General features: G+C 40.3%; 1 protein-coding gene across 3 annotated transcripts in view; it reads right to left on the reverse strand.

Annotated features, from left to right (window-relative positions):
* LOC138299072 (RB-associated KRAB zinc finger protein-like) overlaps positions 1–26,287 on the reverse strand; it is a 51,464-nt gene extending 25,177 nt beyond the window's left edge. The window contains exons 1-6 of one of the 3 annotated variants that reach the window (XM_069237055.1): positions 26,196–26,287; positions 25,110–25,236; positions 19,973–20,083; positions 6,581–6,691; positions 5,539–5,649; positions 2,582–2,692 (exon numbers count right to left, since the gene is read on the reverse strand). In XM_069237055.1, coding sequence (XP_069093156.1) covers positions 2,582–2,692; positions 5,539–5,649; positions 6,581–6,691; positions 19,973–20,083; positions 25,110–25,230 — 565 coding nt within the window. In that variant the 5' untranslated portion in view covers positions 25,231–25,236; positions 26,196–26,287. Of the gene's footprint in view, positions 1–2,581; positions 2,693–5,538; positions 5,650–6,580; positions 6,692–19,972; positions 20,084–25,109; positions 25,237–25,735; positions 25,992–26,195 lie in introns of those variants that run through there. The other 2 variants (XM_069237072.1, XM_069237063.1) reach the window with 2 other exon arrangements.
* Between the last annotated feature and the right edge of the window lie 1,431 nt (positions 26,288–27,718).

A 27,718-nucleotide genomic window follows, 5' to 3' on the forward strand; every position in this document is an offset into this window, starting at 1 on the left:
GCAAAGAAATTAACGAGTCAGATAGCAAGGTCCATCAGTTAGTCTTTATTTTGAAAACCGACATAGTATAAACCAGTCAGACTGCATCTGCCTTGCTACCTCATAATTAGCAGAGTTATAAAGGAAACACAATTTTATTTTACAAGGGAAACAACTCCCCACTTCACACTGGAAGTACAGCTTCAGTAAACTACCCCCCAATCAGCTGCAAGGGTATCTATTTTATTTATTTTTTATCTCAAGAAGAAGCAAACCCTTGTTTTTCTGTTCAGCATTGCCTTTTCTAAATTTCTGTGCCTCTTTACCACTGCTTCCAGTTCCCACAGCAGTTGCCAAAGACAGTAGAAAAAGTGGTTGCCAGTAATTGTTTGTTATGTTACTTGCTTTGAACATCTGCCTACTACCTCTATCCCTTACCACTCAGTTCTCATTTTGCAGAATGAACCTGTAACTAATCTCTTTGTTAATGAAATGACAGCAGACTGACAGCTTTATTCTGTAAAACATCTTAACTTCTTCTAAATTACTTTCCTTTTCTGTTGTTATTGCTGTGGAACGAGGTATATTTGAGTCACAATGGTAAACAGTAAAATTAGTCTATCTTCTGTTCCGAACTTTAGATACAGCTACTAATACGTGCATTCGAATATTTGTGGTCTTGGTGTTGTGTTTATAGGTGGAACAAAACCTTTACTATCCCCCATCCTGAATAATCCTTAATCGCTTTAAGTATACTTGCACCAAGGTCATTCAGATCACATTATTATTAACAATATATGTTTCAGGACAGCAAAGATTATATTTCATCCTAAAAATGGAAGCTCCATATGTTTATGGTCACCAATACTGTGTGTTCCGCATTTGTTTCTCAGAAGCCATTTTAAGGCACATCTTTAAGTTATGTCTTCCTATTCTAAGCTAACCCTAGGCATTGTTGTTTAATACCATGTATATATCTATATAAATACATGTGTATATATATATATATATATATATATATATAGATATTTATATATATAGAGATAGATAGATATATCTATCTCTTTCTCTTTCTCTTTCTCTCTCTCTCTCTCTCTCTCTCTCTCTATATATATATATATATATATATATATATATATATATATATATATATATCTTCACATATATCTTCACATAACAAAACAACGTTATAGTTAGGTTCTGAATTTACTCGTACAAAACCATTAAAAATCAGAAGTTATAGTCAGAGTTATTTCAAGTAACTATAACTTGCACTCTCGCCATTCACAGTTTTCTCATCAATACTTTTATTGCACATTTTGCTGTGATAATATCAAAAATGCCATCGAAGGTGTCATCAATGATATAATATGTGGAGTAATTAGCTGTGCGTAGCGAAGGCATGAGTTATAGTTACCTTAGGGCACGAGTTAAAGTTACTTGAAATAACTCTATTACTGCTAAATTTCTATGGTTTTGTACAAGTAAATTCAGAACCTAACTATAATGTCCCTGTAACCTTTGATTTTTAAGTGAATTTCTATGTTTTTTCAAAAGTGAAGTAATTTTAATTACTATACGTTAATTCAGCCACCTTCGCTCATGGCCTTCGGCTGTGCACGGCAGGGGTAGCCGCAGGGCCTGTAGCCAAGCCCTTATAATCAACCAAACCCACCTTTGGCTTTGCGCTGCTGCCCACAGGGCCTGTCTTTGTCAGTGGATCTGTGAGTGGGTGCGTGAGTGCCTGAGTGGGTATGAAAGTGGGTGTGTGAGTCTATGAGTGGGTCTGAGTGGGTGCATGAATGCCTGAATGGGTGTGTGAGTGGACGCATGAGTCTCTAAGTGCATCTATGAGTGAACTAATTGGTGTTTGAGTCTGTGATTTTTTTTTTGCTTATTCACATATATTCGCTATGAATTTTGATTAATTGCGATTAGTGCTCATGGTGAAAAAAATCATTTGAAACCCATAATTTGACCCTCAAATGCCCCGATATCACACCCCTGGGGTCAGGGTAACTCCACCCTGACCCCTTATCACACTTTTCATTTCAATTATCAACCCCGGGGACTGTGTCTGTTCCCTAAAATGGTGGCCGCAACATTCCAGTCAGGTTGCGGTTATTATTCCTCCGTCCATATGAACAATTCATGTAAATAATAACCTGAGATATCCAAATTAGGCACCTTTTATGTGCAAGGTTTTATTTATTTTTTATCTTATTAATCTTTAAATCCTAAGGAACATTATTGCTACTATACCTTTCAGATACTATTTTTAACTTCAATTGCATACTTTTTTATGCTGTGCGTCACCCTGAAGCAATAAAGTGTACATTTATGACTCTCTGCCTCAAACAAAAACACATAGAACAAAACCAAGGCCATGTCAAGAACATGATACTGCTGCGGGGAAATGTAATCTAATGAGGGACAAATGAATGCCAACCTAACCTAGTAACGTTTAGTTGTTTTGCAGACTGACCACTGCAAATCTAACTCAAAAAGGGAAGACTGTGTATCATGTTATTCCCTAGGTGTGATTGTAACAGTAATTTAAAGTATAACCTAATTTCAAAGAAGTGTAGTTCAGTTTACTTACTTGTTAAACTACTAAAGTCTACGGTCCTCTCGCTGTCCTCATGCTCTAAGGGATATGCCACACCCTCTTCTTTTATGTGAAATGTAAAATCAGATGCGATAATCTCATCACCTAGTATGGAAACAGAAACACAGATCTGCCACTAAGAACGAATTTCCAACCAAATAATATTAATTAGGACTAATTTCTGTTTGTGCAGAAACACAGAGTATGGGGATAGCTAAATATTGTTAACAAATACATGAAAAGGTCTGCCAGAGTCTGGAACATCATATGACTAATCCAAGTCAATAAATCTACCCCCCCTTATACTAGCTCAGATAGTGTAGTTGTGTATCTATATGTATTATTAGGATTTCTTTGCTTGTTGTCTTAATTCTCATGTTTGTATCTCACTTCTCAAACTCATCTTGCATCACATATGTATATATGATTAAAACGCATGTTAGAAGCAGTACCCATTTCTCAATAAATACAATTGAAAAGTAACATTTAAAAAAAGTGGCCTTTAATGAGCAGATCAGATCATCCAATAAAAGTCCGCTAAAGTATTAGAACAAATTGAGGGAAAATGAATTGTATTCACTGACGTCATCCTACCTTGGATCTCATTATAATTCTCACATTTATGACTTGGACAGGAAAAAATTTAAACACAGATTACTTCAAGAAGGGCAAATAACAAAACAAAAAATTGCTTAACTGATTTATCTCTTCATCTGTCTCTGATATGTTCATATTTTGGAGTGTATACGTTAATTCTACAACGTTTTGTACAAAGGAGCTACTTAAGAAACATTAGGTCAATACCAAGTATAAGATCCATTTTGAAAACTTCAATATCTCTGCTCAGGGATTCAGCAGAATGAATTCAGTGATCATTAAGAGTGCTTGACTAAAACTGAAATAACCGCAGTGCTGATTCTTTAATCGTTTCCTCACACACTGGTAAAGAAGGGTGGTAGCTGTGATCATGCTGAAATGGTGCATGAAATTGTGTTATACCTTGAACTTGAAGATCAGTAACTGCACTAGTCTCCCTGTATTCCCTTAAATGGACTAATCTACACAGACATTTGTTGACAACGTGTTGTTTTGACACCAGCATTAACTCTCAATTCTACCTACTCTTAAGGATTTAGGCGCTGATCGCTGGTGCAAACCTTCCTCAAATGTTTTGAGTTTAGATACACAAAGAGTGTAGCAGGGTCACAGAAGTGTAGAAGTTCAGTTTGAGCTGAATTTGGTTTCCCTCCCATCTGAGGAAACAATGTCAAAAGCTGATTAACCTGCCTGTTTAGTAAGAGATCAAATGGGTCCAACATTAACCTATGCATAGGTGATGAGTCTACCAGCTTATGAGTAGGCCAATGAGTAGAGAAGAGGGCATGGCAGACTATTTTATGGAAAGGCTTCTGACACTCTCAAGCTTTGATAAGAATCATTATCTGAAGAGTTGATGAAGAACTTTTTCCCTGCACCTCAAAGCAATTAAGGTTGTGTAATTCTTGATACGTACAAAATGACCAAGAATGCCTTGACCTGACAATGACCTTTTACCTCCAACCGGGAAGCAGGAGTCTGTTTAGATTTTCACCACCACAAGCGGTCTCAAGGAGTTCTCTCCACCCATAAATCCCACTCAAGGATTTTGGGACTCCAATATGTTGTTAGCCTTTGAAGATTCAGTAGCCATCAAACAGCTACGTCTGTGGGTGGTCACAAACTCCTCCTTTTCCCTTTCCAACCTAGAAACATTCATGGTTTTACTCTACCATGTGTTGGCGTAAATCCATTTCCAGAAGGGGAATAAATCAGCCGCAAATACGGGTAGGATGTAGGGGAAGGGGTTTTTCTATGGGGCAAAATATTTTCCCCACAGTGGAAAGAAGTGTGTTTTTACACAGGGAATCCTATATCACCTGTGTGGAGTATCTCCACTTAGGCTAAAAACACCAGGAATTGACACTCAAAAGGAATCCACATGAAATGATCTCCCTGATCAGCTGTCAGTGCATATTCCTGGAATTATGAATTCCAAAAGTACTAAATCTACACTCACACATAGTTTAAATCTTTGAGTGTGGATTGATTATGTTTTTTGTGAATCAGCCCACTATTTTTCCCACATTTTCTTTCAAGGTAATTGTGATTCACAACCCACTACAAAGTGTGACTGAAAACCTATCAAATTCATGACCCTGTAAAATGCATCATTTCCAATTGATATTTTAAAGCATGTCATGGGAAAGGACACCCAAGTGTCGCACAAATACAGTGCCTACTTCCTTTGAGGCTTTTACTAATGCTACATACTCAATGCATAACTAAAATATCGGCTTTATATACCCAGCTCAACATTTACTTTAAATAAAAACAAAACTGTGTCCTGGGATTCAAGCTGGCATTTCAACTAATGCCTTTATTTAGGTGGGCGTGCTTGCTTTTGTCATTTATTATAAGGACAGTAGGGTTTCAGTGGTCACTCGCCACATTTTACAAATTATTTTTATTATTGCCACCTGGGCAGAAACAGCTTCATTGGTAGCTTCTGCATTGTGTATGAATTACAAAAGTGACATTTCACAGAACAAAAAAGTTTGAGCTTTGCTGGTTTCATTACATGTGTGCATTACTGTAGGAATTCACCTGTGTTCAACAAATACTAAAATAAATGGGAACCCTTTCTAGCTGTGGGCCATTGTTTTAGCAAATACAAAATAAATGTGGTAAGTATCACACTATGAGAAAAAAATATTCATGCAAAATAAAAATTACACAAAAAATAAACCTGATGAAATATAGATTCTTTTTTTTTTTAAATGCACAGAAACTTAGAGAATAAGCATTCCACACTATCCTCCATAGTGGCAAGGTACAAATGGCTCTGGGAGACAGATATGTCATTCACTGCACCACTTCAAGAAGTGCAAAAATGATGGGCACTGGTAACTTACTTGGGCTTGAGTCCATGAGGGCTTCTCTTTCTGCTTGAATATGAAGGCTTAAACTTGCACCTGACTCTCCCTCCTTCCTCAAACAAATGTCAGGGCTGAGGAAATGGTATTCTGCAGGTTTAGTTAGAACAGATACATATTTTTAAGTAGTAGGCATTTAAAAATAATATTTATTCACACAGAGAATGGTATAGTACTAATGACATTCAACATGATTACTAAAATTCTGTGTGCTGTGTAAAGGAAAGGTTACACAAAACAGTGCAACTCAACAAGTTATAAAGAGAGCTTCAAAGTGCAGAGCCTATGTATTGCATGGCCCGCAATAGGTCTCCATTTCAGATTCACGTTTTTAGCATGACATCTTTTTCTAATGGTGACTTTTCACAGTTCCTACTAACAGAAGAATGTGCTGTTCACACATTTATTCCTGTTACGCTTCGTCAACCTGTAGTCTGCGCATTCAGAACAGGGGCATACAATACGAACGCAATTCCTTTGTTTTCCTTTGATGTACTCGCTAGAAGACAACCTGTTTTTGCTAGACATTGAGAATATGAAAATGCACTGCCTTTTTCAAAGTGAGTTCTTGGTGTATCTTTGTGATATGCGGGAATGAGCCAATTTTAAATCAGAAATATAATTTACAAGGTAGGACACATGGTTTAAAAATATCTGAATGTTTTTTACCAAACACTGCAATATATGTAAGTATATAGTATATATTTTTTTTATTTTATTTTTTAAAGCTTTTGTCTGGCGAGACAGCTTAGCTATCTCTATGGGGGACCTAAAAGTAGGGAGGTTTAACTGATCTTCGTTGACTTGTTAAATCACACATTCTGAACCTGCAGAGGAGGGTGGTTTTAAATAGCTTCATTCCGAAACTTGATGAGTTGCGCTGTTTTGTGTAATCTTTACTTTGCATAACATGCAGAATTTTGGTAACCGTGTGTCTTTTGGATGCACGAAAATGGCTTGCAGGATCCGCACAGGCCGATTTGACTCAGAAATGTTCATGTGTACAACATTTTCTCCTCACCTGTGCTGAGACACTCATTCCTTTCTGCCACTTCGTTCTGTGGATCTTTCCACTGTTCAAGTTCCTCTCCATTCATCCTGTATAAATTATCAGGATTGGTACCTTTATTGCCTGTTACAAAAAATAAATTTGTTAATACTCATTGTTATTACTTTAGCTTATTCTACTTAGTCATGAGCCATTTCATATGTTATTTATTTACATTTGATATTAGGATTGTGAGCAATGGCCGTTGCGTAGGACGCGAGGGCTTGCCGGCCCCGCCCACCCCGGTTATCGGACGAAGCTCGCGCCGTGGCGCAGAGACGCGGGGAGGCTGGAGAGAAGCAATTCTCTCTGGCCAGGGATCGCCACTTTTTTGCTGGATTTCTTTCGCCGTGGCCCCCAGGCGGCAAGGACGGAGGACGGAGGCCATGGGAGCGACCCCTCTGGCATGAGAGCAGCACAAAGGGCTGGAACGCTCCGATCTGACAAACAATGGATGCCACGTTACGCTGCTTCTAATTTTGGCGACCTGGAAAGCCACAAGAAGAAGAGAACACTGGAAGTACCTCCCGCCTGGCTTGCTCTTCTCCCCAGCCTGCAAAAAAAAAAAAAAAAGACTTCAAGTAAGATAAAGTGGGGGGGGGGGGGGGAATGGCTGGATTTGCTTGGCAGCAGACTGTAAAAAAGACTGTAAAAAAGCACTAGTAGTTTTTTAATGGTACCCCAATGGGTTTTTGATATAATACAGGGTTCTGAGGGCACTCGTCCTACTGAACTTTTGAGCTTTTTTTGAACTTGGGAACTATTCTAAAGGAAAAGCAGTAGCTCGCTTCTGCAACAGGGGATAGCAGCCGTGGGGGTATCCTATTTGATAAGCAGGCTCTTGTTTGAGAAGGCTTTCCTCAAGCTTATAAGTTACACTGGCTTTTAGTTTAACAAGGGTTAGGTCGCTCCAATGTTATTGGTCACTCAGGTTGGCATCACTAATCTCCTGTGCACCCCTTACCAGCCTGCAAGGGGTGTTATTAAAAGAGTGATACACGGAGCAGCAATAGTAGGACTAGCTGGATTTGTGAGGGCACTCCCTCACTCTTTGAAAATAAGTATGGCACCTAAAATGGCTCGGAACTCTGGAGATAAGATGGAAGGAGCTAAAGCTTCACGACTTGGAAAAGATAAAGGGGACCCAGCTGGGGCAAATAGGCGCCCCTTATCAACAATGGCCAGGCAAACCGGGAGAAATACGACCAGCCTAGGGAAAGACACCAAGACCGACGACAACATCACTTCCCTGTTGGAGGTCAGAGGGAAAAGCAAAAGCCAGCCCACTATTACGTCTTTTCTTGCAGGAGGGACACAAGAAAGTGGTACTATGCATACAACCCCCCCTCTGGAGATAGTCAGTTTGTAACAGAAACTATATCCTTGGGTGCCCTCGGCGAGAAGATTTCTACGGAAATTGAAGAACCCCCTATAACAACTGCACAATGCGGCAACGGTCTATCAGTGGGCCTAGATAACTGCATGGCGGTAAGAAGGAAGGGAAGGGGTTCCCCCTCCAGTAAGGAGGGGTCTCAAGCGCAGCAGCCCGGGAACTCAACACGAATAGAGGATGCAAGCAATCTAAGTGTTACATTGGGTGCCGTAGCTGGGCAAAACACATTGCTAAAACCAGGAAGACGGGACAAGGAAAAAGAGACAAAAACCTTGGATTGGGCAAAAGACAGCAGGGATAAATTTTATTCTCTGACAGAGGAATCCGATCTCAGCAGTGGAGAGCATGGCCTCAGCGAGTCTGGTAGCACTATATCCTCTGAAATGGGAAATATATAATCAAGTAATTAACCCACAGTACGGCAGGCGTGGCAGCAGCGTAAGTGCCCAAAAATAAGGTTTGGCTCGCAGGAGGGCACCGAATTCTCTACATCAAGTGGCAGTAAGACCTTAAAATGGAACTACTCTGGCATTAGACTAACAGATACAACAGATATAACTGCCACAAGTGGTCAACAGCTGGCGGACAATAACATGGAAGGAAGCACCGGGGATGCGATAAGGGGTGCAAGAATGGTGGGCACTGATTCTGGGATGTTGCAATCAATATACAATTAGATTAAAGAACTTCAAACAGAAACTCGAATTGAAAATCGCCGCGCCAGGGTAGCTGCAAAGCGGTTGCAAGGAACAGTTCGCAAAGTAGCAGTCATGCACCGAGATTGAAGCCAAATTATGCTAAATGGATGAGAGGATGGTTGCAGTCGAAGAGGATGTTGATATCCTGAAACAACAGAATGCTACGCAGGAGGGTCAACTGACTGACATAATGTGGAAGATTACGAGAACCGACAGAGAAAAATAATCTGCGCTTTTTGGGCATAAACGAAGGGTTGGAAGGGAGTGACATTCGGGCTTACATGATTAAGCTACTGCGTAGGGCTTTTCCTGAACTGAGCAACTGGGACTGGGAAATGAGATTCAGTGCGTTCATAGGTTTCCGGCAACTCGGAGGGAGGGGTCGCACCCAGCAGACTCCAAATATCCTAGAGCTATCCTGGCTATCCTGGTCTTTTTTGGTAACTTTTTGCTATGGCAAGCTATTTTTGACAAATCTCGCCCAAATGCTATGTACTATGGAAGGAGTCACTTTTTTCACTCAACCGGATTTTTGCCATTAAACTGTGAAACGCAGATGGTGGCTCCGACAGCTGATGACAAGGGAGGGGAAGCTTATCTGATAGCCCCCGCTTGCCTAAAAACTATTGTGAATGGGAAAGGGAGATGGTTTACGTCAGAGATCCAAGCAAAGGAGTATTTAATGGGGTTAAAATGATGTAAAGATGTCAAGTGAACCCGGTGGTGGGCGGGCACCTCACATCTACACAACCCAATATTCGGACCAAAGGGGGTCTGATTGCTCTACAGGAAGGGGGGGGCTGGTCAGGAGAGGGGAATCCCAACCAGCCCTAGCGGGGGGAGGAGGGCGGATGGGAGTGGTGTGGGGAGGGGGAAGAGGGTGGAAGCGGGTCTAGGGAGAATGGTGGTAGGGAGAAAGGGGGACAAAATGGGAAAGGAAGGGATAAAGAGAATTAAGAGAAGTATAAGGATAAGAGAGAGAAAAGAGAGGGAGGCATATTTAAGATACTAGAGATTTTATACAGCCAGGATGGAAAGCAAAGGAAAAAGAATGGGCGGTAGAAAAGGGCGGGCAAGGGGGCGGGGGAGATAAGGGGATGGAAAATGACTGTGTTCAGAACAAGATGTGAAAACTAAAGGGGTGGGGAGTGGTAGATTAAAATTTGCTAGACAGAAGGCTGACAGGAATGGGAGATGGGCTATTGTAGAATGCTCCTATGGTAAAGGATGTTTTACTTTATGTTCTGTATATGGGGCAGTAACCGATGATCTGGTAGTAATGGATACTTTAGCTATAGAATTAACTGGCTGCCTCCCCCGTATATTCTATGTGGGATTTCAATTTTAATGGCTCTTGGGACGGATTACAGGATTTATTAGCGCCCGTAGTTAAGAAATACCAGGGACGTAAGCCTTGTGTATTTAAGGCAATGGTTGGTATACAGAAGGAGTTAGGATTGGTAGATGCCTGGGTTAAGCTTTGCGATTCAGATCCTGGGTACACCTATTTCTCTGCCCCTCATGCAAAATTGGCTCGACTAGATTTTTTCTTGATATCCCCCGAATTGTTAATGCATGCTAGTATGGAATTATTCCTACGGATTATGTCAGATCATAACCCATTGGTACTTGATCTGGAGCTAGATGGCCTGGAGTATAAAGCCAGGAGGTGGACCTTTGAAGGAGGGCTCCTTAAGGATTCTGAATATTGTGATCATATGAAGAACTGGATAGCTGAATTCTTAGAGATTAATCTGGGGTCTGCCCCTTAGAGACAGTTTGGGATGCCCTGAAAGCAGGAGTACGGGGGGAAACTTTGAGCTTTAGCCTCAAGAAACAAAAAAGCACCCAAGGTTGAGTAAGGGATTTGCATATGAAACTCAGAGATGCAGAAAGACAGCTGATTATAACTATAGAAAAGGGGGAGGATATAAATAAAACTCAGGAGCGGATTACTATAGCAAGGGCAGCAATAAACGAGGTCACTGCACAAAGAATAGCGGAAAAATATCTTGCACAATGCTCTGAAGGGTATGAGTTTGGTGAAAGAGCCGGGCACCTGCTGGCGGTGAGGGCAAGGCATAAGGCAGCAACTGGGGTCATCAGAGAGATTAGGGAGCAGCAAGGACAAATAGTGTCAGATGCAGATGGAATCAGGAAGGTGTTTCAGAGATACTATATGGAGCTGTATAGCGATACATCTGGATCTTCAGTTACAGAGATGCAAGAATTTCTAAGCTCCATTAGGTTTAACAAAGTATCAGAGGAGGATCATTTGCAATTGGAGGGACAGATTGATAGTCTAGAAATAGATAAGGCATTAAGTGAACTCACTTGAGTACAAGCAAGAAGAAAATGAGCTACAACCAATGTTCAATATTATCAAACACATACAAAACACAAGAATTTTTATAGCAATACATTCAAAAAATGATATTTATTAAGTGTGTATGTACAACAAAACAGACACATCTTGATTATATGGATATACAGATATGACATAGGGAAGAAAACAAATATAAGCCTAAATCATACATAAATATTAAAAAACAGTTCAATACAATGAGTGCAAGCACACAAATGACTCACAGATACAAAGTGCCACACAAGACAGGACAATACAATAGTGATAACACAACAGTTAATACATAAATCTATAAAACCTCAAAAGTATGTTTAATTACAGATAAATATAAGTATTTCCTCTATCAGCAATAGACCTGACAGTACTCAAAATAACATAATCCTGTTATTTCAATCAGCAATTGTAACTTAATCTAGTCTAATAATCACAAAAATATCATTTCTCTACATCAGCAAAAGTAGGAACCAAGCCTACGCGCGTTTCGGCTGTCGTCCTCTCGTCTGAGAGGCCGCCTTCATCAGGGCAGTTCCTTAGGTATTTTATGATACAGAAATCGCAGGCTTCATCAATTTAGTAATCCTTCCCAAACATCAATGGCCTGCAACCAAGGCGAAGATACAAGTAAAATCCAAAAGCAGTTGGAAAATATCAGACTTTCTGGTTCCAATTCCGGTTCAACCAATACTCCGCTATGGGAAATTGCCTTCCGCTTCACTAAGGGATCTGGATTTTACAACAAAGTTTCACCCAGGGCATCTTCTCCATTACTTTTATCCATCAAAGCTCTCATCATTAAGAAAGATCCTCTATTCTTCGGCTCGCTGCGGCACCAGTAAACTTTTTTAGGGAGACCACCTTTCCGGTGAACTCACCACTGGGAAAGCCTCTGGCCCTGATGCGATCCCCCTAGAGTTCTATAAAATCTTTAAAACATTGTTACTTCCTCTGATGATAGAGTTATTTATTCAGGTACAGAATGGTGGAGAAATCCCGCCATCATGGGGAATGGCCAACATAGTAGTTTTTTTAAAGAAAGGGAATGCTCCACAGAGCAGGTTATGGAGAACTATGGCTTTGGGGAGAAGTTCATTTTGGCAATCAAAGCTATTTACAGGTTGCCGTGAGTGAGAATACAACAAATGGGAGGGCAGTCTGAATGTATCCAAGTAGGGCGCGGCACTAGGCAGGGATGCCCTTGCTCCTCGTTGTTGTTTGCTCTATATATAGATCCCCTGCTCAGACAGCTCGAAGGGAATAGTAAGATCTCGCCGGTGTGCAGGCATGGATGGGATACAAAAGTTTTAGCGTATCCGGATGATATAGCCATAATAACTTCTAACCCGGATTTAGCGTTGAAAGAAATCGAAGAGGTGACGCGCAAATTTGCAATGTTCTCTGGGTATCTGCTAAATAGAACTAAAACACAGTTGCTGGCTAACCAATATACGAATTCTCAGGACAATCGGAGGGTGGATCATGCAGTCTACTTGGGTATTGATATTACACCAAGAGTAGGAGAAATCATCAACCTGAACTTAGACCCAATACTTGCAAAGACCAAAAATGATATTCATAGATGGAACAATTTGCATATGACTATAATGGGGAGGTTCAATATGGTTAAAATGATTCTCCTCCCATAACTATTGTATATTTTACGTGCCATACCATTAAACTTTACAAACACTTGGTTTAAGGATATGAGCGGGTAGTCATGAGATTTATTTGGGCATACGGCAAGTGCAGAAGAGCGGATAAATTTATGTCTCTGCCGCGGGAAAAGGGGGGTGGTCCCTACCGAATATGAAATTATACCAAACGGCATCGGCTTTTCAATATATGCGCCCATTATGGGGGGGAAGGGCAGGGGAGAATGAGGTGGAGGACGGTCCCAATATCTATGAGCTGCTTGTGGGATCGGCCGCTAATGGATGTCTGTTAACCTTCCACGAACCTAGGTACTATAAGAAAGCTAGATACAAGGTATTAGAGGGGGCTTATAAATGTTGGCGGTCGTGGCGCATAAAGAATGGGCTTGGAAGATTTAATTACTTTACAATAATCAAGAACAACCCGTCGCTTCCCGAAATATTTAAGGATATCCATATGGTAAAATGGGCCTCCTGAGGCATAGAGAGGTCAGGAGACTTCTATGATGATCTCGGAGTGAAGGTGTTTAGGAGTCTTCAAGAACAATATGGTCTACAACATAGGGATTTCTTCAAATATTTACAGATATAAGATTTTGTGGGTAAAAAAACAGGGGGGGCACAGGGATTCAGAAGTAAACTGTTGTTAAAGGGTATTTTGGGGAAATCTAATATGCCTATTAAATTACTTTACTCATCACTAATGGCAGAACGACCTGATGATTTGGGGAAGCATAGTGAGAGGTGGAAGGACAAATTGGTGGATGGAGGTATTAATTTTCTCAAATCACTTGAACTGGGACATACTATGTTACTTTCTTCCTCTCTACAAGCAAAACACTATAAGACCATGTTCGATCTGTACTATACACCGGCTCACCTTGTCAAGTGGGGGGGCTCACAAGGGATAAACTGTCCAAGGTGTGGGGCATATGGAACAGATATTGTTCATATGTTTGCCACTTGCGGGGAACTGACGGTACTGAGAGACGGTATGCAACTCGTGCTAAAAGAAATATTGGGATATTAGGTGGCCCTTACCCCTGGATCATGGTCTTAGGGTTCGCGGAGGAAACGAGGGGACGACATAGGGCGCTCATCTTTCTGGCCATGGCGGTCTATTGACTATGTATCTCCTCTGCATGGATGAACCCGCAACCACCGTCATGGCAGCAGTGGCTGGGCAGGTTATTGTCTGTGTATCATTTGGAAATCGCATTGTATGACCGTAAGGGGAGATCGGCCAGAAAAAAGGGAAAGTAATTTGGGGACAATTTCAGAACTGGCTTCTGGCCCATGAATGAAGGTTCAATCTAAAGTCCTGTTCTGATGACAAAGGAGTAACTCGCCTCCTTCCAGGCTAATGGGAATATGTAATCATCTTTTGAACCTTATGTTACGGTTAATATTATGTATGAATGTAATTATTTCTCTTTCTTTTCCAAATAAAAAAAAAAAGAGATTTGATATTAGGCCTATCTAGACAAAACAAAGATTTTAAAAATGCAATACTTTTTAATAACAAAACACTTAAAGATAGTCCTTTTCACGCCCTCATCTCAACAATATTTAGCTATCCCCGTACTCTGTTCAGCCAGATATCACAAATATTATAATAATCCCCTATCAAATATTGTAGTCATGGAAGGCCTCCAATAACAATAGAAAATAATGTGCAAAAAACGCACTTACGTGCCATACAATGTGCAAAACGCAAATTAGTTTATCCTCCACGTACACTGTAACGGTACTGGTCAACTAAAGTTCCTAACCCTAAAATACATTAAAGTGCCATAGAATAAGCAAAGCACTATATAGTCTATCCTCCATCTACACTATAACAGTGAGCTGTTCTGAGAAATATATGAGCTCATATACTCCACTACAACTATAGCTGTGCAATATCCTTAGTTTGTATAAAATATTAATAACGCGAAAGGCAATAAGACCACTCCATTACTTTACACATGGATTCTGTTTGTGACATATCAAGATTAAGAATTTTAAAATGTACTTAAATGTCCGGCATTCTAATTAATTTAACATATATAAAACTTTCCCTGATTTAAAACATAATGTCTGAGCTCATTATTTATATTAATAAAGCATCTAATTTTAGTATCCCTTTCTTTCCTTTATTAAATATGTGCAGAATACAAACATATGCGAAAATGGTATATTAGTTGTTTTACAGAAGGGATACATTCGCTAAGCCGCAACATTTTCTAGACTCGTAGGGCCTAATTACGACATTGGTGATCCGAGGACCGCCAATGCCGCGATGGTAGTCCGACCGCCACACTCCAGGTGGTCCGTTCGCCACATTTCGACCCTGATAGGCGGACTGCCGTCTATACTAGGAACATGGCTCCCAATGGGCTGACAGCGGTCGGAGTCAGGGTCAGCCACGGAGGCGTTGAGTTCAGCGCTGCAGCCCTGATCACGAGTCCAGTTGCTGCCAGCTTTTTCATGGTGGGGACCCCGCCAAGAAAAACGCTGGCAGAAACACAGTGCAGGGCCCCCCCCTGCCCAGCACCCTCGGAATGCGCACTGTCTGCTATGGCAGACAGTGCGCATTCCGAGGGTGGTGGGGGCCCCCTCTGTGCGACAACATTGGCCTCAGCTCCAAGAGGAGCCAAGGCCAATGCCGCCACACGGTTTCCACTGGACTAACCGGTAGAAACCTCTCATTTCAGAGGTTTCCACCAGACAGTCCAGTGGAAACCTTGTTAGGCCCAGAGGGAAATGGAAAATAATACGGAAGCCAGGATACCACCCTCTCATGACGTCTGGGGTATCAATCCTCCCTGATAATGTTCTGTTGCTGTCTAGTTGAATTTGAGTTCAAGGGCCATTATGTAGTTGAATCACCAGTTTTAATAAACGCAAAGGAACACCCCAACACACCATTTCTCCCACAATCATGTCCTATTGATTTTGTCAAATGATGTGGGTAAGTCTATATAAGCCATGTAAAGCAGTTGTCTGGTCCTTACAACATATTTTTCCACAAGTAATTTTAGGATAAAACACACATTTTTAGTTGAGAAGCCATTCTGAAATCTTAGTTGTGTTTTTGGCAGTACTTTCATACTTTCTGGCCCATCCTCTAGACGTTTGAACACATATTTTGGATGTCTTTTTGCTATGTACATCTGTAAAGGCATCCAGTAGTTGTTAGGCAGTTCTCGTCCCCAATTGTTTATGTAACTGCACCCTTCTGCTACTTAATGAGGTCATCATACCCATGTAATTTCCCCCAGTTTCCGCTGGAAAAAGCTATAACTCAAAACAAATAACCTTCTGTGAACCTAGGTTGATGAACATGAAAAAACTAGCAACATTTGTTTCAACCCAGAGAAAAGGAGCATGGAAAATCATCATAAATGCATGCAACGACGAACAATTAAATGTACTTCAAAATACAGTTCCTGAAATCCTGACCATTTTTATTGAACAGTTAGTAAGCTATGCATTCTCCCATTTCTATCAATTAAATGACTGTTTATATTGCAATGAGGATAATACATGTAGATCTACAAGATGCTTAGACTCTGATTCTCAGTATGTCGAATACGCAGTGGTATCTTGGGCACTCACTAAATACCATTAAGCTGGGGAAACATGTTTACTGGGTGCTGTAAATACCTTTTATATTGAGTTTTGCATTGTAAAATAAGGAACACTATGCAGATGTGATATCTATTGCACCAAAATCTACATTTTGTACCGTAAATTGCCCTCCTCAATACATTTAGGCAGGTTTAATTTGTTGAAACTTGCCAGGGGAAAACAGTGTAGTCTGATTATCATCACAAACCTCATAATTCAGCCTCCTTGTCAACAGATCGGAATTTATCTCCAAACTTGGAATTGGGGCCTAACTCAAAAATGAAGGATTTGTCACAATTTCTATAGCAGCAAGTAAACATTTATAAGCTTTATCACAAAAGAGCCAGTTCTTGATTTAGCATGAGGAGCTCATGGAAAATCCTCTGACTTCTGGAGAAAGTGATCAATCTAGAGGAGAATCCAACTGCTGAATTGGTGATGGGAATATTCTAGGTCCTTAGAGATTCACCTACATGGACTCTCAGCATGGGAGCCACTTTCGATTGCTCTATTGCTGAGCCAGGAATGCATGGTGCAATTTCTTCAGTGTTTGGTCTTAAACCTTTTGACCACAGACATGGAGGAAAAGTGCAGTTTTCCCATGAAACTGAAATACCTTACCCACATTTTAAATCAAGCACAATGTATATATTGTGCTTGAGGAAGGTTTCTGGACACTTACTGGCTAAACCCATGGTGGAATAATGATGTTAGCTGTGCTGTTCTAATAACTGTAATCTGTGTCTTGCTTAGGCATGGGTGCAGAGGGAAGAAGTAGGTATCCAGGTGATGTTCATGTGGTATGCTATTTACCAGCAAGTGTTCTCAGAAATGTCTTCAATTTCTCACAGTCATTAATGTGTTGATAGAGCAACTGTGGCATTCGATGAAAACCAGACACTTGTATAAAATGTTTAATGTTTTCATATGTTTTCAATCCTGAAGACGTTCTTTAAGTGCAGGGAATGAAATGTGTTGGCTGTCTTGTTTGTGCTGTTTTCATACAAATAAAGTATAAAGAAATATTTTAAATGGACAATTGTCCATATGCAATTATATTTTGTTGCACAGTGTGCTCTCAGTAATTTAGATGTACAAACAGTCATTACTTGATTCAGGTAAATTATCACACTGCTAGGAAGGAACGCTCATGCTTTATTTTATTACCTACTGAAACTAAACAGATAAGCCCATTATTCCCCTGAAGGGGACATGAATGACCACCAAAACCATCAAGGATTCTGGGTTGCCACAAAATAAAAGCAGAAGGCTGAAACAGCAACTCAGTAACTTTCACACACTTCCTAAATGTTCTGAAAATCAAGAACAAGCTATACATTTTATTTAGATTTTGGCAACATATGCCAATACAGCCAAAAACTATTTGAATAACCTAAATGGGGTTAGTGAGAGAAAAGGATTTATGCACCATGTAGTTAACTTGTTTTCATTTCTTCTTTCTTTGTGTTACCATTTGGAATTTTTCGCTGTTTGCCAACTAAATCCACACCAGATTTTGCCTGACATAACCTTCGAGGAACCTTGCACGTGGGTAACAATTTGTGCATTGGAAGACAGCATGTATGCAATTATGTTGTTTTGGGAGCCTGAACAGAATTAGACCAGTAGTTTTAAAAAGTGCCACAGTAGTGTTGCAAGGCTTCTGAATGCTTGCCTGCAGCTTCAAGTGGAAATCTAAATACAACAAAAGACTAGATGCCAGGTTGGAGGTAATTAACTTGAAAGGCCCAAGCATGCTATCAAAACATGCATTTGGGCAAGCAACATCACACCTTCTATTAAAAGCATTTTTTTTCACCTTATGTTAAATTGGGACTAAAATGGCTCATATGTTTTACATAGTGTATACAAGCGTACGGAAGCCCGCTGGAGAAGGTTGGATGAGGGGCAGAGGTTAATTTAAAACGTTTAAAAAAAACATTTAAATGTGAAAGTGCTGCCTGCACTTTGAAAGAGCATAACTTGGCTGTGCCAATATGCATTCCAGAAAAGATGAGGAAATATAATCAATGGCATATATAATGTGTGTTTAAATGTATACATGTAAACATGGTGCACTGAAAAGTCATAAAATCGAAGTGCAGTTATAAGTAGAAATGTAAAGAAGTCGTATGTAAGTTTTGTAATTACATTTATTGATTGAAAAAATATACACAAATGCAATTTTATTGAAAAACATAAAGTGTATTTGTAAAGTACACCTTCACCCAGAAAGGTATCTTGGCGCTGACTAACAGATGCTGATAGTTACCCAATTCAATGGTACTCATTGTATTAGTACTATGATATTTAGAAAAGTGTTATATTTCATAGTTATTCCTCTTTTATTGTACTTATGAGAAATGCATGTATAATCATGTATTCTAATGTGTATTGAGTTCTGTCCCTGAAAGGTTTTTCTGTGTATAACCTTCAACATGGAGTTTTGCTATTGTTGCATATTTCTTTATTTGTAGGTGCGTCTGCACAATTCTCTAGTTATTGAAGAGCTTATTGTCAGTCCTTGATAAAGGGGTATAGGAAGAGGGGTTGCCAAGGATGAGGAGCGTTAACAAGGATCCATGAAGAAGAACTCCCCTCCGGATTCCTGGACAAAGGAGAGATCGAAGGTTGTCCTGATGTTTGGTCCGAGGGATTGAATGAGAGTCGCAAATTCTAAACTGTTCACGCAAAGAGGACATTCACTGGCATTGATGTAAGTGCCTGAATGTTCTGCAAGGATAAAAATGGTGTTTAGTTAGTTAGAGAGGCGAATTCCCTTTGCCCTTTGACTAGAGTGGAGCCTTAGAGACACAGAGACGTACAGACCTTTCTCCTTTGTTTTGGCTAAAGTGGCTTTATGCTACGCACATCTCTGTTCTGTGGAATTTCTAATGAGGTTTCTGTGATGCTGACACTTTTGATTTATTTTCTATTTCTAAAAATGTGATATCTTTTTAGGTTTCCCTTAGCTTTATTGCTTTATTAGAATAGTTAGATTTATTTAGATTCAGTGGTTAAGCAGGTAAATCAAAGCTTTAACCCTGAACATCAGGTATTGTTTTTGATCTTTTGTATCGCTGCAACAGAAATTTTGATATGCCTTATGCTTGTACGATTCAATCTGATTTAACGCTTTAATTCACCGTTGGTGATTGTGTCCTTATATGGTGTGTTTCGTTTACATAAGTCTGGATTTGAATTTGGAATAAATCTTTTGAACTTAAATTCCGCCTCTGAGATTCAATGTGTGGCCAAATGGGTTACACTGTAAATTGATGGAAATGTATTTATCACCCCTCGAAAACTCCTAAAAAGATTCCTCAGAACTAACAAATTGGTGAATGGGCCAGACGCATTAACGACTTCATTATGCAGCACTCCTAACGTATAATATTTAAGTCTGCATTGTGGAAAAAAAATGAAAAAGCAGTAGGCTGTCACCAAAAGTTATTTCTTCCTTGTATAATTCCCAAAAGCTCCAACTCTTAGATATGAATACACATAAACCTGAATCACCGAAGTGATTAAAATGTCTTCAATACAGTGATTGTAATGAAAAATCTTAAATTATGTGGGCCGTGGTGGAGAGAATTTGTGGAAGTTTTAGTATTAGACTGCAATAAGGAGTTTGCAGTTTACACCCACCTGGAGAATGATTAACATTGTGTCTGGTCCCTGGTTCTAATTGGTCCATGGAATATAACGCATCATTTTCTTTTACACTTAATGAAAATACAGAGGCAGCAATAAGAGGACCTGTCATTAAAAGTAAATAGAAAATAATTAGTCTAATAATCATTGTGAAATTGCCAACATTTCAGGAAGTTTCATATTTACTTCTCATTCAGTAGAGATCTAGCAATGACCAAAACGTGGGATGCAACACTAATGATGCATACAGACAGATATTGAAAGTGAACATGCCCTGATCTACAGACATATAAAAATAATAACATACAGTAAAATGTCAACTACTGGGTGAGGTGCCTTTCCGTATCAAAGCAGGCAGAACCTGGGGGGTGGGGGGAATCCATGATCGTAGTTAGGATAGACATTCTAGCTTGCAAGTGGTGAAACCTCTGGAGTTTCTTTTATGATGCCTCACCAAAGATAGAAATGCCCACCCATACCAGTTGGCCTAACACACACAGAGGATTTGACATCTTATACACTGGCTTATCCATGCTGTCCTCGAAGATTCAATACTCCATGACACTAGCCAATCCAAGGCTTAGATTCCCTGGAGTCAGTACCAGTCCAGGGAGAAACCTTTCCAGGTGGAAACTTTTACGCAGTGGTCCTCCAAAGAACCAGCTCTTAGGAGTTTGTTGTAGCAGCAGCTGCCCTCGACAGATCTTGTTTTCAACTGCAACATCCAACTTCAGTTAATTCCTCCAGCTGCCATATTCCACCTCTAAGCACACTTCTCTTAGCCCACTCACGTGGCACATACAGTGACAACTAGACCTGGCCAAGAAGTCAAAGTCCTGTTGCTAGGGGATTACTTTGTTTGTCACTTTTTTTCAGATCCAAGCTCTCAGCTCAGCTATTAAATCTGGCTCTCTTAGTGATTTGTTTCCTGTTCACATAGATTTGCCATGCAGACTCTTATATCAACATTAAATACTCTTTGTAACCAGGCCCTATCATTAGGCTAGTTTCCAAGCCAATGGAAACATTACTAAAAAGGCTAAACCTGATTGTAACAGTTTGTCCAAATTCCTGCTGAGTCTCCTTGTTCCCTGCCACCACTTAAATCCCGAAGGCTGCTGCTAAATAGTAGCTTTCATTTTTTGGAAGATCATGCCATACTTGCCCCAGCGTAGAATGGTTTCTGATTGCGAAACAATATTGAACCAGTTCTAGGTGCAGTGCTGGCTTGTTTTTACATAACCTTGAGCGGCAGTGTGGCAGCCCTTATTCTCAAAGCTCTCTATACTATAACAGACAAAGTTCCCCACACCGTTGTAGTTGACAATTTGCTAGCCATTTGTATTGAGGTGTACCCTCTTCAATGACTAAACTCATTGCTTCGGGAAAGAGAAATGATGGTTGCTGGACCCCCTTACCATTCTATTTCGAAAGGTTTCAGTGTTCCTCTCTAAGCCCAGCTGTTTACAATATATATGTCTCTACATCAGCACAATTAATTACCTCGCTTGTTTTTTACTTATGCAGGTGGCAATAAACATCCTCCATCTGGACACTACTCTTCAGGATTTGAAAATTCGCTTTCAAAGCTGTGTTTGTGCTTTCTCCGAATGCATGTCCCAAAACTTTGTGAATTTTGATGTCCTAGTTTTCTGAGCATACATTTGGTCCAGCTGCATTGTTTGTAATCTAGTCTTCACCTTTGATCCGGATCTTTCCCTTAAGCCTGAGGTGAGCAAACTTACATCTATGTACTTATTCTGGCTTGAGGTTTAAAAAAAAGCACCTCTATTTTTCTCTCTTGGCCATCGCATAGTGGTCTTTCAAGCAACTATGGCTTCTGTTTGTTTTTTGGACCCATCTTGTATTAGCTCCTCCACATATATGTTATCTTAACTTCAACAAATCCAGAATTCAGCAGCTCGTCTGATGCTAAGTCTCACACATGTGGATTCTGTCTCTTTTCATCTAGCTAGGCATCACTGTCTCCTTTACTTCAAATGATTCTTTTCAAAGCCATGTGCATATACCAAGGAGCCGTATTTAACATTGGCCCACTCTTGTTGCTGGACAGCCTATGTAAGTACTTAACAAAGTGTTCACTCTCTTCCTCCTCATCCAACCTTTTGTCATGCCAGAGAATTCGTATAGCTTGCTACCCAACCACTTCCAATTCTGGAAAGCACTTAGAACATGTTTTTCCACATTGAATGTTGATACTTAATGTCCCTTATGCAGCTCTGTTTCTCTTAGCTTTGGATTTCCCTAGACCTCCATTTCTCCTACCAACTTTATCTCTGCTCTTTAGAAAATGTGCGCATACACTCATTTTGTTGTATTCAAGCACCTTGAGAGTACGCTTACTGCATTGCGTCCTAAAGGACCAATAGCACACATCCAAGCCGATCTTTATATTCTAATGGGCACCTAACAAATGGCTTGGCACAGCATGCATTGCAGTTTTATTAATTACACACCCAAAGAGGAAACAGATACATTTACAACAGATTGCTTTAACAAAGAGAAGGCAATACAAACTGTAAGGTACAGCATGAGAGGGATGATATAGCATGAGGGCGAGAAACAGCAAAAGGGAAAGAGAGAGGAAAAGACAGGGAGATAGAGAGGAGAGTAGCCATGCATGCATCATTACAAAAGACTCACTGAAGCAATGCATGCAGTAATTTAGAAAGATCTAAAATGTGCAGTAGTGCAGAAATACACCTGTAAAATGTAGTGCATTCAGTAAAATACAGAAACACTGAAATTCCTGAAGAGACAGACATGGAAAAATGGATGCCATGAGGCCTCCCAAAAGGCAGTCCAAGGGTAATCCCACCACATCATGGTTTTACACCTGAGAACACGTTCCTTCGGATTATATCTGTGAGTCTAAATACATTTGCCAGTTGTTCCTGCTTATCTTACCTGCCCCTTCCCCTAATACTGCTGTTTTAGCTGTTCTTTAGCTGCTGATTGCCTTCCTTGCCACGTTATCGATATATTTTTCTAGGTTATGTTCACTGTGGGCTTCAGGTGGCTACTACGCAGGATTTAGGTCCAGGATGAAGTAACCTACCTCTAGAATTAATCCCTTATTTAAGCTGCCTGCTCCCCTTCTGTGTCTGCTGTGGGATACCCATACGTACCCAGCACTACCATGATATCTGTATTCTCCAGTGCTACCGACTCCTAGTCATTTGTCATCTCCTAAAGACACACTTGTTACACCAGTAACGTATAAGGACATTAGGAATGAATGTACAGACTTCAATTTTCACATTCATTATGTCATCCGACGGAGGTAGCACACCCGAGATCAAGATGGAGAGGAACATGCTTTGCCAGGCACCAGCACTACTAAACTGAGGTCACTACATTTCGATATCGCCTCCCCACCCGCCTCCACTGATAAAATGCTATTTGGCATACCATCACATTCTTAAAGGCAGTTTCATGCAACTGCATCTTCAAAAGAATGCTGACTGTGTTCTACGTGTTATTTTATGTCGATAAGAATTCCAGGGGGAAAAAATGATTATTTTTCTCATATGTCTAAAGGTGTCTTAAGGTCCGTGATTGGACACCTACAGTTTAGAGGAACCACTGAAATACCAAATAATGGTTGGATGCGAATACAAGCCCTTCCGATTGAACTGGTCCATCACAACAGAAGACAATATGGCAATCACAATAAAAGTGGCACATGAAGTACATTGTGCATTGTGGCCTAGCCGTTAGAGGACATCAATGGCAAAAGATATGGAGTTCTTTGCTGGAGCAAATTGTGTTCCTGAACCTCTCAAAACGTGCTCCGTGGCAGCTGAGGAGAAAGTTGTTGCAGTGGCATTCTGGGGTGTATTCAGACTGGTGAACCCCCTGCTGCTAGTGACTGATGAATACTTCACATTTACGGAAGACGTACCTGTACAGAATACATCTGCTATCTGCAGGAATACTAGCATATCTTTCATCCTCAAATTAGTAAATGGGTTTAATTGAGAAACACGTTGCTCATTTTGCCAGCTATGTGGGTTCCACCACTGTAAAATCACTCCTTTGAGGTCACAAGAATACTGCATGGTGGCTTTCTTCATTGCCACGTGGAAAAGACAAGGTGTTCCAAATTGAAAAGCTAAGGATCGTGCACAGGAGCGTCTATATCTAATCATGGGGCACTACTGAAACACAACACAGCAATATTCAGAAATCTTCTGCGGAAATGCTAATTGTGAGAAGGTTTGGTACTCTTATGCCTCAGATGTCACATGCCAAGCCTTCAAATTGAGAGAACACACTTCAGTAGGGAACAGAAAAAGGCAAATGAAGCACTGTGTTAGCCAGAAGATAAGAGCAAAAACATTTGTATGTGGCAATGGGATACGATGCTGGACAACCTTCCCAGCGAAATCTCACCACTGGTATGAACGACTGAATGATTATGGTGTGAAAAAATGGTCTCCACGTGAGGAAGATCTCTTGTTACATCCGAACATTCCTCAGGGAACACTGCATTTTGTCACTGCAAGAAGAAAAATCTGAACCAGAGGGCCCACTTGATGAAGGCACTCCTTCTGCTGTCCACACCAGGACACCACACCAACATTCTATCATTAAAGGACCTGAGTCCCCATCACAATTCATTATCCACACTTCAATCTTCTCCATTTACTAGCCGGCTAATCATTGTCCTGCCACCAGTGAAGGATATCGTGAGTTGCATGAACCTACTCCTGGTGGTCGCTAACCACAGAAGGGGGAGAAGTGGTGTCCTTGCTGCAGTGCATTTTGGACGCACTGATGTTAACACAGCAGTTTTAGAGCTACTCAAGTGCACACTGGAGAACAAGGGCGGTCTAGGAGAAGACAACACTAGGTTGCAGAGGTAAATGACGTGTTAGTATGGCTATTGGGACAGTGTGTGTGTCTGATTTTCGCTTTAGTTAGCACTGCAAACAGTTACAATAACGTTTAATGGATAGCCAGCATCTGAGTCATTAAACAGTAGAGTGACTTTAAAATGCATTAATGTTGTTTAAAAAATGTACATTTAAAACGCAGTCAGAATCCTGCGCCAAATTCAAGAAGACTTTTTCCTAGATTGTCTAACTCTTAAAAAATGTAACATTACCAAGAGAGGTCAAGACTTGTTGAATTTCCTTCATCACATTCCTGTAAAGTTCATTCTGCCACTCGTCTAAAAGTTTCCACTCCTCTTTAGAAAAACACGCAGCTACATCACGGAATGTCATTGGTGCCTTAAAGAACAAAGTAGTATGTAAAACATATTTATCCAAGTCAAGTGAAACATACTGTATTTTCATGTAATAATGGACATTCTTTCCACTGGTTTCAAAGATCCATTCTATAAATATTACGATGACATTGGAGGCATGTTTGGAAGGTAAAATTAGTTTGTATATTTTCGGATTTAACATGTTTGAATCAAAATAAATGAAAGAAACGTCAAGCTGACTGGAGCTCTAGTACATCAGTGTAAACCATCTTCATGGTTCGGTTACTATAACACTAATACGCATACACTTATAAAAGACACATGTGATGTTCAATAGTCGGTACACTAACGTCACGAGAAATACAGATGAAACTATTTACAAATTATAGAGCTCAGAAAACTCTGGTAACAGCTTCCATAATTATAGGTGGATTCACCAATTAGGGTATTATACGAACAGGATACTTTTTAGCACACGGTGATTGAACTCCTGTAACTATTCCTATTAATTAATTACTTACCTTATCCGCACCCAACAGGGACCTTTCTCGTTTCATCTTCACCGTACTTTTTTTAAAAAGTGAAAACGTTGAGTTTAAGGTAGAATTGGGCACTAATGTGAGGAGCAACGACCTTCCTTTTAAAAGACTAACGCAGAAAGAGCCAACGGGTATAAACCAACTCGCCTTGTCTACTGCGAACTGGTTAGGTGAAATAAATAACCGAGACAGATATACATTTTGTTCTGTCCTTACAGTTGGCAGAGCCAGTCTATTGTGACAGTTATTGGCAGTCACTGAGCATGCGCCGAGAAACACCACTGCTCTTGCGGCTTTGCTGCGAGACAGTCAGGGTGGCCTCGGCTACACGGTGTGCAGGCTCGGTAGAAATTAGTTCAGAAACCTCTGTATTCTGTTTATTCAAGCAGATATGCGTTCTTCACAAGTAAATTCAAGCCTAAAAAATACAAAATGAGTTTACTTTCTCGCTACATTCTCCTTTGCTTCACGTTTCTCACATGAAATATTCCCTCATTCTATAACAGGACCGGAGGCTTCCGATTATGCTTCTCCTTCTTTGCTGTTAATCAAAATTCCAAACACATCAGCCAATAAGAATTAAACTTTTCTTAACCCCTTCGCTGCTAGGCCTTTTCCCCCTCCTGTGCCGAGCCTTTTTTTTGGCTATTTGGAGCAGTTCGCGCTTAGGCCCTCATAACTTTTTGTTCACATAAGCTACCCACGCCAAATTTGCGTCCTTTTTTTCCAACATCCTAGGGATTCTAGAGGTACCCAGACTTTGTGGGTTACCCAGAAGGAGGCCAAGAAATTAGCCAAAATACAGTGAAAATTTCGTTTTTTTCAAAAAAATGGGAAAAAGGGGCTGCAGAAGAAGGCTTGTGGTTTTTCCCCTGAAAAGGGCATCAACAAAGGGTTTGCGGTGCTAAAATCACCAGCTTCCCAGCTTTCAGGAACAGGCAGACTTGAATTAGAAAACCCAATTTTTCAACACAATTTTGGCATTTTACTGGGACATACCCCATTTTTACGATTTTTTGTGCTTTCAGCCTCCTTCCAGTCAGTGACAGAAATGGGCATGAAACCAACGCTGGATCCCAGAAACCGCAACATTTCTGAAAAGTAGACAAAATTCTTAATTCAGCAAGGGGTAATTTGTGTAGATCCTACAAGGGTTTCCTACAGAAAATAACAACTGAAAAAGAAAAATATTGAAATTGAGGTGAAAAAAACATCAATTTTTCTCTACGTTTTACTCTGTAACTTTTTCCTGCAATGTCAGATTTTCGAAAGCAATATACTGTTACGTCTGCTGGACTCTTCTGGTTGCGGGGATATATAGGGCTTGTAGGTTCATCAGCCAATAAATGACCTGCACACTGCAGTGGGTTTTCATTCTATACCGGGTATACAGCAATTAATTTGCTGAAATATAAAGAGTAAAAAATAGCTATCAAAACCTTTGTATTTCCAAAATGGGCACAAGATAAGGTGTTGAGAAGCAGTGGTTATTTGCACATCTCTGAATTCCGGGGTGCCCATACTAGCATGTGAATTACAGGGCATTTCTCAAATAGACGTCTTTTTTACACACTGTCTTACATTTGGAAGGGAAAAATGTAGAGAAAGACAAGGGGCAATAACACTTGTTTTGCTATTCTATGTTCCCCCAACCCTCCAGATAAAAATGATACCTCACTTGTGTGGGTAGACCTAGCGCCCGCGACAGGATATGCCCCAAAACACAACGTGGACACATCACAGAAAACAGAGCTGTTTTTTGCAAAGTGCCTACCTGTAGATTTTGGCCTCTAGCTCAGCCGGCACCTAGGGGAACCTACCAAACCTGTGCATTTTTTAAAACTAGAGACCTAGGGGAATCCAAGATGGGGTGACTTGTGGGGCTCTGACCAGGTTCTGTTACCCAAAATCCTTTGCAAACCTCAAATTTTGGCTAAAAAAACAAATTTTCCTCACATTTCGGTG

The sequence above is a fragment of the Pleurodeles waltl genome, chromosome 1_2 (genome assembly GCF_031143425.1).
Source record: "Pleurodeles waltl isolate 20211129_DDA chromosome 1_2, aPleWal1.hap1.20221129, whole genome shotgun sequence".
NCBI lineage: Eukaryota > Metazoa > Chordata > Amphibia > Caudata > Salamandridae > Pleurodeles > Pleurodeles waltl.